Source organism: Corvus kubaryi, unplaced genomic scaffold (genome assembly GCF_017639235.1).
Source record: "Corvus kubaryi isolate FWS band 111438036 unplaced genomic scaffold, C.kubaryi_AGA036_p1.0 66, whole genome shotgun sequence".
Classification (NCBI taxonomy): Eukaryota; Metazoa; Chordata; class Aves; order Passeriformes; family Corvidae; genus Corvus; species Corvus kubaryi.
This window is the reverse complement of record NW_024582054.1, coordinates 11,942,215-11,959,590: the sequence shown is the minus strand read 5'-3', so window position 1 is coordinate 11,959,590 and position 17,376 is coordinate 11,942,215. Positions and strand designations below refer to the sequence as shown.

The 17,376-nt window shown below is 41.0% G+C and overlaps 1 protein-coding gene across 15 annotated transcripts in view; it reads left to right on the top strand.

The window, feature by feature from the left end:
• The first annotated feature begins 109 nt into the window (after positions 1–109).
• RALGAPA1 (Ral GTPase activating protein catalytic subunit alpha 1) overlaps positions 110–17,376 on the top strand; it is a 139,125-nt gene continuing 121,858 nt past the window's right edge. For 8 of the 15 annotated variants that reach the window (XM_042046979.1, XM_042046980.1, XM_042046976.1 and 5 more), the window contains exon 1: positions 8,284–8,630. In XM_042046979.1, the coding sequence (XP_041902913.1) occupies positions 8,525–8,630 (106 nt within the window). In that variant the 5' untranslated portion in view covers positions 8,284–8,524. Of the gene's footprint in view, positions 115–8,283; positions 8,631–17,376 lie in introns of those variants that run through there. The other 7 variants (XM_042046988.1, XM_042046986.1, XM_042046985.1 and 4 more) reach the window with 3 other exon arrangements.

The following is a 17,376-nucleotide window of genomic DNA, read 5'->3' as shown; positions in this document are numbered from 1 at the left end:
TCGTCACCGGGAGAGGCTTCGTGGCGGCCGAGCAGAGTTCGGAGCGCTTTGTACCTGCCCGCGTCTCGCGCAGGTGGCCGGCCGAGCGAGGCTGTGGCCCTGTGCGGCGCCGGGGTTCGATCGTTGCCGTTCCGGGCCGGAGTAGCGGAGGGACGACGCGGGGCCTCACGTGTGCCCCCACCACCTGCCTGGTTCCTATCGAGGAGGAGCATCCTGGCAAGGCGTCCCTTATGGCTCGGATCTCAGAGGAGAGAGGCCCTTGGGATTATTAAGGGGAAATTCTTTACTGAGGGTGGTGAGGAACTGGAACAGGTTTCCCACAGAAGCTGTGGATGCCTCATCCCTGGAAGTGTTCTAAGCCAGGCTGGATGGGGCTTTGAAAAGCCTGGACCAGTGGAAGGTGTCGCTGTCCATGGCAGGGGGCTTAGAACGAGATGATCTTTAAGGTCCCTTCCAACCCAAACCATTTTATGATTCTATGAATAGTGGCCTCCCCAGCAAAACTTGTTTCTTCCCATTATATGCTGTCCTGTAATCAGTGTGATATGCTTTAAATTAAATCAGACTTAACTAAAGCTGACAGCTGTCCACTGAGAGTGGATAAGAGAAGGGACTAAACAGATACGCTGCAATCTGTGCAGGGTTGGGATAGGTTTTTTTTGGCTTTGAGTATCAGTACTTTTCTGTTCATTTGCCAATTGCTGTTAATTGTGCTACAGAAGATGTACTGAATACAAGTGACACTTACTGGAAAAAGCTGTTTCAACTGTCCCCTTGCTCTGAGGGACTGATTAGCTTCACCTCAGGACATACGCACGTACAAGGAAGTCTGGCAGGGATCCTCAAGTGTCCTGAAATACAGAGCTGGTGGTGGCCTGAAGGTCAATGTGGGTGATATCTTTGGGGCGAAGGTGAGCTTACTTGTACTGCACAGGCTCACTCTGGAAATCTAGGCCAGCTGAAGTAGTAGAAAAGCACAGTCTGTCTCAGTGATGTGATGTGCTGCTCCAAAGAAGTTCAGGTTGTGCCTGGCAGTAGCAGTTCTTCATATTGAGATCCAAATTTGGCCCCTCTCTGCTGTGTGGATGGATGTTATGGAGGCTATATTGTGAAGCAGTTAATAACTTCTGAGTTTCCCTATGGATTTCCACCTCCGTAGCAATAGCTGCCCACCTCAACCACAATAACCATTGCTGTACATTAGTCACTTCTTTTCTTCCACATCTCTGTATATCCAATGCAAATAATTTCCCTGAATCTCCCCCAAGAGCAGTGTATGTAGGTGTGCCACCTCTTCTCCAAGGACACTGAGAGAAATAGTAGACAAAATTAACCTCCCATCCTTCAGTGTGCAAACTCCATCCTTTCTCTTTTTCTTGTCTCCGGCTTTGTAGTCAACCAGGGACACAGCAAAACTTGGCATGCATTCTCCATACCCATTACAATTTTCGTCATTTTTTTCATAGATCCATAGAATGGTTTGGGTTGGAAAGGACCTTAAATATAATCTAGCTCCAACCCCCCTGCCATGGGCAGGGACACCTTCCACTAGTTGCTCAGAGCCCCATCCAACCTGGCCTTGAACACTTCAGGGACGGGGCAGCCACAACTTCTCTGGATAATCCACTACCGTGCCTCACCACCTTCACAGTAAAGAATGTCCTCCTAACATCTAATCTAAACCTACGATTTGTAAAAGAACTGTAGCCCACATGGGAATCCCGAGTCCTTTCCTAGATCCGCAGCAGTGGGCAGCTGCGGAAGGCTTTTCTTTCTTCTGTGTCCACTCCTTCGAGGCACTCCTCCCAGCCCCTCCGCGGGGTCTCTGCTCCCGGCTCCCAGCACGGCGCCGAGGGAAGGGACGGCCCTGCGGCGGTAGCCGCGCATGCTCCGGCCGCCGGGCCGGACCTCGGCGGAAGGGAGCTGGCCCGGCCCAGGGTATTTAAATGTCTCTGGCTACTTGACGGAGCAGCAGTAGCTGACCTTGTCCCCAGGTTTTTCCCGGGGAACTTGTGAGTCCCCGAAGCCTGGGCAAGTGCTGGTTCATATAGCTTTAAAAACTGATAGAGGCAGTTATCAAGGAATATTTTTTCCCTTCCCTACCCCCCAGGCTGGCATTCTTTTGAGGTAGCCCGGTAATAGTGTTAGTAATGATGGGTGATAGTCAAATGGCTCAAAGGAGCTAGGAGACGGCCTGAAACAAGACCAGAACACATCCCAGAAGAAAACCAGGACATTTCACAAGCTGGATCTGAATTTTTTTTTTAAATATCTAGAGGGATTCAGAAGGGGAAAAAACCACAAAACTGGAAATCAAAATGCCTAACAATCCCCAATTCAAGTGCTGCCTTTTGGACTAGCAAGATAAAAAGACTAGAAATCAAAGGTTCTGGACTAGAAAAAAAGCTACTGGAAACAGTTGCCGGGAAAGGAATGGCAGGAAAACAGGAAACCTTTGTCTTGGTTGTCATTTCCTATTCAAACAGTTAGAACTAGGTCTAAAGGAGCTAAAAATAAACCCTAGAAGGAAATCAAAGTTCCCATGCCCTGGTGGAAATCAGCAACCAAGATGACGAGTTAAGCCAGAAACTTTTTTTAATAACACACAATTCTACATGCTTCTCTTCTGTTTATAGCCAGGAGAGGGGGGGATTACCCAGCTCAAGCAATATAGACATCTACTGTTGTGCAGAGAAAAAAAAGCTACTCGTTGAAGTTAACTTGACTGCCCAAATAGAGTGCTAGAAAACCTAAGAGAAAAGGGTACCTCTGGGCACTACATATGGTGGCATAGTGCTAATGGCTGCTTATCATTTATTTCCAGACTATAAAGTTAATTTATCAGATCACCTATAAGCCCTTAACATATAAAGTGGCAACACCTATCTTAATCAGCTCTCTAGAGGCAAATGCTAGGAGTGGGAAAAGAAGAAATTCTATCCAGCCTTTTAGAGGACTTGCAAATAATTTTGCTTAGTGTGTATACACACATCTATTAATCCAGCCAGCTACCAGAGGACCAGTCTGTAGAATGACTATTTCATCAAGATAAGTGAAAGAAAGTGTTAGGTGCCTACAAAGGTGTTATTTGTTTTGGCTTTTTTTTTTTTTTCTGAATCATGATTTATGCCCTTCATTAAAGTAAAATAACCATTAAGAAGGTGATTGTCATCATCCTCACCTGCTCAGCTCTGCATTTAATGGGGAAGTGGGGATTAACAGCGGGGGAGTTTTTTGTGGTATATTCCAACAATTAGAAAGAGACCATTAACAGGGCCAGTTGGCAGCAATGTAAAAATTCCAAACTGGAAATTCTGTTGAAAACTGGCATTGAAAAAATTTGGATGCAATAACAATCATTATAAATAAAATGCTGGCTAATACAGATGGTGATCTCTCCTTTCCCAATTTGGGACACCTTCAGAAAAAGCTAGGAAGTACAGCTGTAATTTTACACCTAATTTATTGCATGGAGGCAGTGAGTAGAAACATGTATCCCTTTAGAATCTGAAAAGCAGTTACTAACTTTCTGATTATAAACCTGATTGCCAGCTTTTGTTTTAGTGAGTAACTGCATAGTAACTGAATATTTCTGACAAGAAGAAAATTGTAAAGGGAGAAACCGAAAATATTTATAATGTGAGTCATTAGGATACAGGTATAGATGACACCTTGAGAAGCAGGGATGAAAAAGCTTTTAGCATGTGTTAGAAATACCTTCTCATTAGGAGTCTCTCCCATTTCAAAGATTTAATATGTCTTGGACTGGTCATCACAGGTCTGGTTGCTGGTGTGAGGTCCTCCAAAGGAGACAGAACAGCAACATATTAGCTGAAAAAAGTAGCCCTGGGGTGTTTGGACTCTAGCAAACCAGACTATGCCACTTTTTATCACTAAAAAATGATACTCTGAATACTTTATTAACTCTAACTCTTCACCCTCAATTTGAAAGTGCAATATTAGGAGGTAGGTCACAAGAACTCTGAAAATACTATTTTGCATGCAGGTCAAGATCAGCAGCAATTTAAAGTAGCAGTCATGGGGTGCAAGCTATGAGCTATGTTTGAAGGCTATTGGATGATGTTCCTTCCTCAGATCATGTTTTTTTCTAGGCAAAATACTCTGATATGTGCTGCAAAAGGTGTAAAGTTGTACTAATCAAAATAAACGCAAAAAGATATGACCTATTTCTAAAATATCCATTTTACTCCTGCAGGTGACATAACAGGAGAGATCGGGGCAAAATATTTCCTTTGATAGAAAGGAAATAATCTGTACAAAATTGTCTCTCACCTAGAGAGGCTGGCAGACATGCAGGGTTTCTTTTGTGCATTTGCCAATATTGCAAAACTATTTCATAAGTTGGGAAAGAAAAATAAAACATCTCAGTGGTTGAGAGAGTGTTTGAGTACTTCTGGTTAAAAGAAAAGTTGTTGCAACTTCCACTGTATCAGAGTATTCACATTTCAAAAGCTCTTTCACATCAGATATGGGTGCTAGTGCTCACATTAGAACTCAAACATTGTGAGTTGGAGGTGACTTTACATAGCAAAAGTCTAAATTCTCTGGCACTGATGGCCACGAATTAGTAATGATGAATTTAATAACCAGTTTTAAATAACTTCCAAGTGTCCGAAAGTTTCTCATCATGATAGGCCGTATACCCCTTCTGTTCTTTGAGCATGGCTGACACAGTGCTAGCATGCTAAGGAAACAAAGCTTAGGTAATGATTGCGTGGTTGGTTTTGGTGGTTTGATTGGTTGGTTTGGGTTTTGTTGTTTGTTTTTTTTTTTTCAATTGCACTCTCGCTGTTGTTTTTGAAGCCATTGTCTGATTTAGATCTTATATTACATGAGAGCATGAATATTAAAGATGTCTGCATGTTTTGTGAAACAGCATTTGGAACAAATAAAAACTAGTAATGTCCCAGAGAGGGATATGTGTTCACTTAGCTTTTGTCCAAGGGACAACAGCTTGCCAACCCATACGCATGTAGTTAAGACTTAACTGCAGTCCAGCCTCTTACCCATCCCAAATAGGTAGGGGAGGACTAAACAAAGGAAGGCTTATGGTTGTGAAGGGAGGTGGCTCATGGCTTTCAGTGGCTAGAATACAAATTTGGAGGAAATCTGGCTTCATGAGTTCTGTAGTTCTTGGAAGAGTTTATTCAAACTTGGGATTTTTGGTGGTTGGAAAGACTGCAGTGTTCTGACTTTGTATCACACAGAGGTATTAATGCTGATACACTGCTTAACAAAACAAAAGCAGAGTATAAGCTCATGAAAAGCTCCTTCCCTTAAACACAGAAGTTTATTAATTCCAGATTACATCTGTGAGACACAGAGTTGTGCAAATGTAATGGGAAATTATGGGGTTTTTTTCATAGGAAGAGGATTTTGTTGAAGGGACAGCTGCTGTTCCATGATTCTTATACTAGAAATATATTAGAGGATCCTGATATTTGACTGCTTAGGTGAAAGTAGTAAACATCTCTAGTATCAACACATTACACTAGAGTATTAAATTGTACAGAACTGTGGTTTTGACTATTAAAACTTAAATATCTAATTTTGGGCGCCTTTTTCATAAAGTAAATAGTTGCCAATTAAGTAAAAATTTGTTACTCAGGATGAACAGGAATACTGCTGCACAGGTAAAGCCAGAGGTTCACAGCACACCATTCCAATGGCCACAGCAGAATTTAGAGAGCCTTCTTTCTCTAGAAGCAAGACAACCCTCATAGGAAGGACACTGTGAGCTAAATATGAAATTATCAGAAGCAGTGAAACACTTTTTAAAAATTCTTTTAAATTTCTTCTTTTCTCCTGAAGGACCATGTGGGCAAATATCTCTTCAGTGCATGCACTTCAGAGGGGTCAGGTTTAAGATTTATACTAGCTACCTGAAAGATGGGAAATACTTAGTGAAAATCTGAGTAATTTTAATTCACTTTTAATCATGTACACTTATGTGGTTTAAATAATAGTAAGGCAAGAATTCCAGAAACTTAGATATCTGTAGGTGTATGCAAGAATTCAAAACAATGTATCCATTGAACTGTTGGATCAGGCTGCAACTGAAGGGTTTGCACTCTCTAGGATATATTAAAAAATACCTGTATTTTTTTTAAGTATTTGGCAACAGCTAAAATCTTAGGAAACCATAAATCCTAGATAAACTGAGAGAAGTTTTTTGATGGTATGAATGTGACCCAATTGCCCCCACTACTTTGACTATCCTATGGGATCCTGTAGAGGTTACAGAATCACAGAATCTGATGAGTTGAATTATCGAGTCCATTTCCTGGCCCTGCTCAGGACCATCCCCAAGAGTCACATCATATGCCTGGGGGTATTACCCAAATGCTTTCTGAATTCTGTCAGGCTTGATGACAGTTAATAGGAGGAGGGAATAAAGTTCTGCAGCACTTAATTGTCTACAGTACTCCTCTAAAAGTTCAGTTAAACTTAGTTATGACAGTCCCCTTGCACCTGGACAAGAATATTTTAAAAGTTCTTTCTTTAAAGTGGAAATGCGAAGAATTTGGCACAGTAATAGCAGCCTGGAATGCAGCAGAACCTAACCTCTGCCTAACTAATCCTGCCATTTTCTAACTTTGTCCGCCATGCATATTCAAAGGAACCGAAGTCACATGCTTCAAAGTCAAGCCTCTGCAAGATCATGGCTTTTCCTGTGCACAGAACATGCCCTTCCTGCCTGGTGTGGTCTGCACGAGGAGGTTATCTATAGAAGTCATTATTATCTTGGTTAACACCACTCCCTCCTGTCAGTTAATATTTTCGTGATGCCTTACTCTATTATTTTTAATCTCGTCTTGAGTTAAAGATGTAAAAATTAACAGAAAAACAAGCAAATTCTCCAAAGAAAAGGTATCTTTCAAAGTTTTTAAATATGCAAAATTGTGTTTAGAATTAATGAAATTTAGAAAACAAAGCACATAAATCAATGTATCATTGTCAGATCTTAAACAGCTAAAATACACTGTGTTATAGTAAACCAAATAATTGTAATACTAGCTATTACCTAACATTGCTAATCTTCAGATCTCATTTACAGAGATGGTAGAATATTAATTTTTGGGGAACAGACCATATAGTCAGGCAGACAACACTGAGTCCCTCACTGATGGCCTGCTGACTAAATCCCACTGCCCTTGTGCTTCTAATACTAACTGTTCTCTGTCATTAATGTAAACACTTGGGTTATGTTATTTATGTGATAGGTCTGTAAATGTTGACAACTCTTGGAATTTTAAAACAAGTCTCAAATAATTAAATATTGCCAATATTAAAAACTCCAGCTGTTGCAATCAGACTCTTAGCTCAGGGAAGCGGATATCCTCTATCCAAAACAGAGCACCACTGACTGTTTAAAAATGTCCAAGCAAAGAGATACTGGAAAGAGTCTTAAATGGTACTACAGCAGATGTCTTTTGGAAAGTCTGAGAATTCTCTGTCTCATGAATGCAAACAAACATTTAGGAGAAACTTGTGACTTTTCCAATGTTAGTAATTCAGTTCTCAGCAAGAGTTGATATGGCACCTCATCCATTTCCTTGGGTGTTGTGGGCCTCACTGGTGAGGTTGTGCATGGAACTGGAACGAACGTGGTCTCTTGAGCTCATCTGGTTTTGCTGTAGGAGCAGAAGGGACAGGACCGTCCTACAGCACAGAAGAAATGAGGATGCCTTAGACCATGGTGATGGACCCAAACACGCCTGATGGTTCAGTCTCGATGCCAGCACTGCAGCTGAAGGCGTGGGCAGTGAAATCAGGGAGAAGCAACTTTGGCCAGGAGCTCGGAGTGAGGAGTTGCAGCACTTTGAGGACCAGTGTGGAAAGAGGAACTATGAGACACATCGTTGCTGGTTGCACAACTGAGGCTTGAGTAAAGGTTTGGAGTCGCTGCCGTGGTGAATACGGTCCCCACCTGGATTTTATTTCCTTATTGCTCACAGGATTGCCCCCTTACACTGCAGCGTCTCTGTACAGCCAGAGTAGCTGTGTAATGGGATAACTTTACATTTTACTTACAAACAGTATAAGTACAGTTTCCCACACAGGTACTGTTGCCGAGCTGCTCAGAGGATCCTGCAGCGAGCCCCTAAATGTCCTGCCCTGGGGCCCGCTCTCCATCCTCGGCGAGGGGTTCGAGAGATGGCGCGGCCCCACCCACCACGACTCGGAGGTGCGCTGGGCAGCGCCGCCGTGACGTCGCGACGCGGTTGCCATGGGGACGCCTGGGGTCGTACCTGACGGCTGTCGTGAAGCAGCGGGAGGAAAGCGAGGGAGGAGGAAGGGGGAGTCGAGGCCCAGCCCGGCCCCCCGGCCCGCGGGGAGTTGGCTCCGCGCCGCGCCCCTCCGCCCTCGCCGCATCGCAGTCGGAGTCAGGAGGACGAGGAGGCGGCGCTGCCGCCTCTGGCTATGTAGGGGCCCCAGAGCGGGCAGATCCGGAGGCCGCTGTTCGCCTCTGGAGCGCGGCGCCGGGGCCGGGCCCGGCGGGATGTTTTCCAAGAAGCCGCACGGGGACGTGCGGAAATCCACGCAGAAGGTGCTGGACACCCGCAAGGACCCACTCACCCGACTCAAGCACCTACGCGTCCTCATCGGTGAGGTGGCCGGGAGGGGGGAAGGGAGTGTGCCAGCGGGGGCCGCGGGTGCCGGCGTGGGAAAGACCGGGAATTTGGAGGGACCGGCTGGGCGCTGGGGCGGGAGGCGGACTCGGGTCTCAGCTCCGGCTGGAGACCCCACCCGGCGAGCAGGGGAAGACCCCGCGCCCGGCATGGCGGGGCCGGCGGCGGCGAGACTGCAGCAATGTGCCGGGGGCTGCGGGACCCCGCGGGCGCGGCGCGGGATGCTTCGCTCGTCGCTTTTGTACTGAAACACGGACATTTCCGTCTGAAGGTGGAATTGCTTTGGTAACTGTGGAAGGAGGCGAAAAAGTAGTGTTCTTCGCGTGTGAATTATTCTCTAGAATACACAAACTGCTAAGTTGGTGCGCATGAATAAAAGTGGCTGGTGAGCGCAAATGATGCCTGTAACTCCCGAATCCATTTCCCCTACGTTCTTACAGTAACAATTTATGTTTGGGTACGTTTTCAAGGTAAGAACTACAGCAGTAAGTGCTCACTAGCGTAGATGTGAATGAGCTTCTATAGAGCCAGATTTAAAACACTTTTGTTTTGCCAGTTGGTAAAGGAGGACACACAAGCCCTTACATGCTGCTGCAGTTCCATGTGAGCTGCCATTTAACCTGACCAGTGAATTAGAAATTGTGATTATACAGCATAATTGCCTAATGAAAAAACCAGGGGGAAACAAAAACAAACCTCGAGTTAACCATGCCAAGATATCTGTTAGTTGCATGTGTTTGTAAAAATCTACGTCATTGTCATCAAGCTGTCCTTGAAAGAAGAAGCTTGCTCTGGAGTCTCTTCTGGGCGCTTCAGTCCTGTAAATGCGTGTGTTGCTTCTGACAGTTTATCAACATGTGAGCAGGGCTGGGTCAAGGGCAACTGCATTCCGTGTTTAGCACAGAATGCTGAATGGATTATTCTGGGTTCTGCCCACAGTCTGGTGGTATTTATGTATCTTGTCCTCCAAAGCTGAATTCTTTCCTTTCAAAGGAAAACGGCTATTTCTCCCTTTTTTTGCCTTGGTGTTTAAAGGAACAGGTGTTCCCATGTTGCACCATCTGCTTCTGCATGAGTTATTTTCTGCAACATAGTAATTATCTAGACTTGAAATGGAGCATAGTTTTGTAGCTAGCTATCTAAGAGACTTCAGTAGTCAGATGCACCCTCTTGCCTCACTCAGAATGTACCACTCTTCCTAACTAGCTGTACTGAGCCAGTTGTAGCTTGCTCTGTGTTGATTTTTTGCTACTTCCTCAGTTAGAACTTAAGAGGAAAAAACATTCTAAAGAAGCTAAGTACCTCTGAATTTAGATTTCCTGGCTAAAGTATATTGAATATTTCTAGTTTTGCTTTAGTCTGCAAAACACTCTGAATGATTTTGGTCTGATCTGTTCTAGATTTTGTATTTATGTTGCTTGCAATTTATTAACAAGGTTTTTTCCTTCAGTTTTCTTAATAATTGGGTGCCTTCTGTAAGTTGCAAGCCATAAGCAATGTCAAGCGGACATTCTTATCTAATCTAAGGTTTCTGTTTACTGGCTGTAGGACAGACTAAATTTGCTGGGGATGTTTTCGTATGATGCCCTACCCCCCCACCATGTGTATATCTCAGCTGCTGAAGCACGGCTCCCACACATCCTTTCTCCAGGTTTGGGAGAACACAGTGTGTGAGTGACTGCGTAATTAGGCAAAGGTGTAACAGTATTCTTCAGCTTGTCTGTTTTGGATACATCTACAAGATTTTGTCATTATGCAGATATTCTTAGGTTCATGAGGTACAAAACCAGGGTTTTTTTTAGGGCAGAAGAATAAGGTATTTCCATACATATTCCTACTGTAATGCAAGAGAAGTATTTGAAGTCTGTCTTCTGCTGTGATCAGCTCCTTACCTTAATCCTTTCTCTACTGCCTAAAGTGGCTTCCAAAACATAAGATCTATGGCCTTTCTTCTCCAGCTGTTTCTTTGACTAATCTTCAGGACCAGATAAAAAAAATTAAGGAGCCCCCATAAGACAGACTGCTCCCTGAGGTGGCTTTTCATACAGGCACTGTCCCACAGCTTGAGCAGTGAAGTGCTGTGTATCATTTTGTCCTCAGTGACAACTCCCCCAGAAAAATAATTGCCATATTTCCGTGTGTTCAGGGGAGCCAAATTAGCTATTGCCAACAGACTATCTGAGGGGATGGGCAGGAAATCTTAGGTCATGTCTGTTCAGCATCTTCATGAAGGAAAAATGATTTATTTTGTTTATTGCTCTTAGCCTCTGCACACTGGAGACTAAAAGGTACCCAGAAGAGAATTTTCTGCGGTTTCACATACAGGAGAAGGAGAGAATTTTCTCTTGTTCTTTAATTTATAATCTTTTCAGTAGGCCTGCAAGGCGTATTGGACCAGAGTTCATTTTTCTTGCTGTACATTTTAGTCTTTGGTTCAGCAACAATAAACAGGTATGGCCTTGGATTCATGGTTAAGACTTGAGGGGAGGAAAGGGAGTTTTAGTTCATTTCCCTGCTATTTTAGCAAGGCATCCAAAGCAGCAGTTCACCAGTAAGCCAAAATAATGGAATAGTCATGAATAGAGGTGAGTGCTCATGAATTATAGACTGATGGCTGTCCATTAGCCAAAGAGAAATCAAAAAAATTTAATTATGGGAAAACACTGAGAGTTGCATCCTGCAAGGCAATGGTGCAAGTCAGGCATATCTAAAAGTATTTAAATTAGTATAATGCCATTTTTAGTGAGGATCAGAAGAGACTGAACAATATCAAAGAACCCAATACAAAGCTAAGCGGATGGATAGCACAAAGAGCTGTGACTTTTATTTTTAACAAATTAAAAGTAGTGTACATTAGGTGGAATTTTTGAAATGTCTGTTAGAAGATAGCTTAGAATGAAGTGAGTTGTATTCTTTTAAGAAAAAGTATCCTGTCATTGGTGACAACTCAGTTTAAATTTAGTAAAAAATGCAAATGAGTCTGCATAAGGATATATAAAAAATTGTGTGTCTTTTGTAAAGCAGTGGTGTTCCATTGTACCAAATATCATTGCAGCTTTAGGAGTCTTGTTGTTATAGTCAGTGTATAGAAGATTTAGGTATGGGAATGACTTAGATGAGAGTAAAACTTTAATGTGGAAAGACACTGAAAGCTTTACAATTCCTTTGTGTAGGGACAGAGGGTGAAAAATTATATGAAAAAGACTAGGAAATAACATCTATTAAGGCTTATCAAATTTGAAGTTACAAGTTACAGTAAATGATTTTTGTCTTGGGAAGCTCTTGAATGCTAGGCTAGCAATCAGTTATGGGCATACTGGGGGAAAATGCTTTTCTTGTGGTTTGGGTTTTGGTTTTGTTTCTTGGTTTTATTTTTTTTTCTGAAACTCTTCAGTAGATAACTGCTCTTTTCCACTTCAGTCCCATATCCTGTCTCTGATTCTCTGATCTGCTTCAGTTTGGCTCTATTCAGCCTTTTTTGTCATTCGGGAACCCGAGAAAATTATGTGAAATTCAGGTGACTAATTCAGAATTGATTAAATTATTTGTTAAAGTAAGTACAATATATGATAAATTTATGCATGTCATAGGTATAAGGTTTTTTTAGTAGAAGTTAAAGCCTTTAGGAGACCCCTGAGTAGTAAGAAATATTATTATTGCTAAGAAATGCTAAGAAAAATTGGAAAGATTGAGGTCTCATATCTTGGGACTTAGCAGTATATGAGCAAAGGTAATCTGCTTTTCATTGTTATGTTGCTGCAGTATATTTCTTGAAACAACTGCAGCTATCTGGTTTAATAGATTTTATTCTTCTGAGATGTATTAGTTTCTTCGCATAGGGAAGCGTTTACCCCACCCTGCTCCATTTGGTTTTTTCCTTCTCAGTTCTGGGAAGTGCCTTAGAGTCTCATACAGTTCCCCAGTGCTCATTTGGTCAGTGTGTGACTCTTTAACAAACTGTTGTGCTGTCTTGCTCCTGTATGCTGGAAATGCTGTAAGTTTTGTTTGCTGTGTGTGACTGCGGTAGTTAGAGCATCCGAACCTTGGGCGGGAATGGTGGACAGGATTCCCTGGGGGTCTGTGTGGCAGCAGCGAGGCCTTGCTGGAAGGAAGGCTGCCAGCTGCAGTTGGTGCAGGTGTGATCACTGAGGCTTCTCCAGCTGATGGAAGGGAGGCACATCATGTACCTTACAGAGTTAGGTATTGCCTGTACAATGATTTTCCAGAAAAGATATCTATATATATATGTACATATTTTTAGCAGTCCCCAGTCAATTAGCAGCTGATTGCAATTTTTAGGATCATTGAAGTGGAAATAATATGGCGTTATTCTTAAAATGTTGCACTGTTTAATCAGACTTCAACATCAAACTAAAATTCTATGATTTTAAAATGGTCTTTTATAAAAGTTTGTTCTAGTAATCTTTCAAGCATGAGATCTTGGTTTATTTGTCCTTTGCTAAAACAGTGCTTTGAGTTTGAGCATTCTATAAATAATTAAGACAACTAGGTATGTGACCTTTCATAAGATCATACTTTAATAATAGTGACTTTTTGTTTTGATATCACATATGTTGGTGCTGCCTGTTGAATTTGAAGTTTCAGTCAGAATTTGGAAATATATGTATTTTTTTTAAAAGCTAAAACCTCTAAATATTTAATGATTTCTGTGAAATCCTACTGTGCAAGTAAGTCAAATGAATATACTTGGTTTAAAATTTACTTATAGGCCTGAATTTTTAAGATACTTGTTTTCTTGTTGGGTGGGTTTTTTTCCCCCTCCTTTTTCACTTTTTTTGTAGAGTAGAAGTTATAGGCCTATGATCTGTTAATCCAGAGTAAAGAAAAAAGGAAATATATTGTTTCTCATGAATTATTATATTTGTATCTGATATCTAAAACTATACTGCTTTTATCTCTGAAACCATGGAAAGAATACTTGTAAAATGCAAGAGAACAGAGTATCTAAAGTGTAGGCTGTTTATTTTATTATTTTGTTTTGTTATTCTTGATGGTTGGTTAGTGCTGATCATCTCATGTAAATAGTCTTTGATAGGGAAAAGTCAAATTATATGGGATAGAATGAAATGGACCACATTCAAAGTCAAATGATATACCATTCTGATATATCATTTAATATTAAACAATATATTTAAACAGAGATTGTATTCATCTAAAGGGATTTTAATTTAAGAAATCTATTTCACTGGCAGTTAGCCCTAATGCTTCAGCTGGATGGCATTCATTGGTGTTGCACATCATCAACATCAGTCATAAATGAAAAATGTTTTATCATTGTTAAAGTGACAGCAAATGAGAAGATGCAACAAAACTAGCTGCCTGGAGTTTCTGTGGATGTGCAAAGATGTATTATTTTTGGCAAGAGTTGTAGACTTTTTTTCTCTTTCCTGGTTAGTCTAACTACAGAGGTCATGTCACTGCTCATATAACTCATGGATCTGGATGTGGGTTGCATGCAGTGTAAGAAATTGGTCTTTATGTTCTGTCACTCTTGATTTAACCCTGAACATGTTATGTTTTGGTCAGGAGCAGAGGGGGAAGATTTACTCTGCTTTAGTATTTTGGTTAATGTTACACTCGACTTGCAGAGTTCAGCAGTGGCCAGGGCTGCTGAATTGCAAGGCTAAGGGCTGGAGCCAGATCAAAGCCCCAGGATAGACAAAAGGGAGGCTCTGACCACTTGGTTGCAAAGGAAAGGTCTGTGTGGGTTTAGCTCTGACAGTTTGGAATGAAGATAAGTACATTACTATGGAAGTGTCTGAAGCTGCTCAAATAAAAGCTGAAGTTCTGGAACACGTGAATTGTTGTGGAAGTATTTCTTAAAAGTTTGCTAGTGTAACTCTCAGACTCTGCAAGCACCCTTAGAGAATTAGCTTGGAAAGCTGGCAGCTGCTTCTGCTCGTTCCTGTAGAGCACTGGTATAGTAAGAGTTTGTATGCAGATGATGTTCATTGGTGCTGTTAACCTGCTTATTCATTTGTGATTTTTTTTTCATTTGTATCTAGAAGATTGTGATCAGGAGTTCAGACTTGTCGGAGGCAAAATAGAAGTCCATTAGAAGATTTCTTTAAGTCATGTTCCTTTTTCAGTACCAAAACCTTCAAGAATATTTTCTTTGACAGAATTACCTTTTAAAAAAAAAAATGGTTTTGCTAAATAGCTTGTAGTTAGATGTGAAACAGTAAGGGCTAACGTGAAGCCTTTGTTTAATAGATTTGCATTTGTGGTCTGTTATCAGGGCTCTTTCACTTTGACAGTCTGTTAACTATGCCAAAGCTACCAGTTAGTTCCCGAGGTTTTCCACTTAACCTTTCTCAGTTACATGCTTTTCTATTCGAGACAGTCCCTATGTAACCAAATCTCTCTACTGTTCTGCTGTAAAGAAACAGTATTGGTCTAAAAGTCTGTCCATCAATTCAGGTTCAACTCACTACACCCTTAAATTTTTCAGCTTGGAGAATTAAGAATGAATAATTTTGATTATCCATTGAGGACATGGAAACCTTTGCTTTCTAGTGGCACCAGTTTGTTACAGGGATTAATACTGACCTTGTCAGTTCATAGCAGGCCTCTGCTTTACAGAAATAGATCCAGAAGTCTGGCCATCTTCCAGGTCATTGTTTGCTGCAGTTGTCAGTTTGGTTTGTGGTAAGGGCAAGGGAAAGTGACTTAAAAGCCAGTAAGTCTTGGAAGGAGGCAGGATATTTTCATTATACTACCTGCTCTGACAATTTTATGTATAAACATAGTATTAAATTCTAAAACTCTTAAAATAGAGCATGAAATTAACCACAACTTAATCTGTAATCATACAGACTATTTTCTTAATTCCTGCGATGCGGTGTGAACTGATGAAAGTTCTCTTCAGAACAGTTAAAATATATGTCTAAAATCTGTTTTGGTGGGGTTTGCTTTGTTTTAAGGAGAAAGTTGCGTTTAAGCACAAAGAAACAACATACTGTGTGACATTAAAATATTATAAAGCAAATAAGCTAGTACTTTTCTGCACAGGACAGAACTTTAAAGGTAAACAATTGAAATACTGAACTTAAAACAAAATGGACCCCGCCAAAACAGATTTGGGCTTTTTCTTTTAACAAAAAATAGCACCACCGAACACAGAGTTAGTATGGAGATCAGATTGGTACCAGTTTCTAAGTTACAGAAAATTATTAAGGAAAAAACTGCAAAGATCCATGTTTATTGCTGTTGTGAAGAAAACTGCATTTTCTTGACAACCAGCTTTCATAAAATGCTGAAAATCTGGGTTTTAGTGTACTGAAACTATGCTTTGTACAGTAGAAACTTTAGTTTTTACATCCCTTTGAAATACACTAGTATCCCATTTTTCCCTCTCACATTCTGAGGAACTTTTCCAACTATTTCATATGATGCCAGCTCTATTTCTGAGTCCTTCTCTCCTCCCAATCCAGATTTAGAAGCAAGAACAGAAGGAATACTTTAGTTTGTGTTAGTTACATGACCTGTGGTGGAAAAATGTAAAGTTCTTTTGTTTAAAAAAGAGGAATGCATGGGAAGTTGTAGAGAAAAGCCTCTTTCTGTTTAATTACACTTTACATTAAAAAAAAGCTGTCTCTCTTCTTAAAAAGCCAGAAAATATTTAGCTAGTCAAAGCAGACAAGCAACTTCCTGCAAATTCCTGGTTCAAGGCTGTCTGAAAAGGTTATGCTGCTTGTAGAAGAAATGATTTTTACCTGTATGCAATATGCATGATACTTTAAGAGAGCATAGAGAAGAGACAGTGACTTGGTGTTGGAGAAAATGGTTTATGATGTGAGAGTTGAGGAGCTGTTCCTTTAGCTGATGACAAGGTTAGAGGTAAACTGAAAATTTTAGAGACATTAGGAAAAAGATCAAATCCTTGATTAAGGAAGAAAGCTGTAACAGCAGCATGTAACTGGAAGTTTTAATGGTACGGCAATCAAGGAGAGCAGTAGTCTCTCCATACATGTATTAGTCTTATGGGTTCTGTTCAGTGTAGAGGTAGCTGTGAAATGGAATGATGTTTACAGGTGGCCATATCAAGCTCTCTTAAGGTCTACATTGTTATCTCCATGCTGTATCTGCTATTTTCCCCCTCCTTCTTCTTGCCATAATTCATGTCAGGGTATTCTTAATGACTTCCAAACTTCTTGACCAATGCAAGGTTCCAAATTTCTGCACTAGCAGCTGATTGAATCACTACAGGTGCCTTTTGATGATGAGCAGATGTTCTCTTTTGCTGTAGGTGGCAAGCCTGTCAGATGAATAACTGTGTTTTCCCTCCCTTAGGAGGAAAGCTGTTTTTCAGCATTAACAGAAATAGTTAGTGAGTTTTTAAAAAAGTATTATTTTCACGTAATAAAAGAATAAAATTCCCATTAAATAAAATGTTACATTTTCTTCCATCTGAAGCAATAGTATTTATTGCAAGAATTCAGTTATTAACTGGTTTCAATTTAAAAAACTTGCTTTTGATTATGCTCTCAAGTGTGTTCTTAGGAAGGAATCAGAGTAAAATGCATTTGCTATAGAAATTGCAAAGTCAAGGAATTTTTTACTCTCCTCCTACTCTTGCAAGCTCTAACTGTATTCTGAGGGTATGCTTTTAATGTTAATTGGGTGTTAGTGGTAGTAATACAGGTCTACCACTGCTCCTTCAAGCATTTTTTGAGATGATTGACACCATATTATTCTTAAA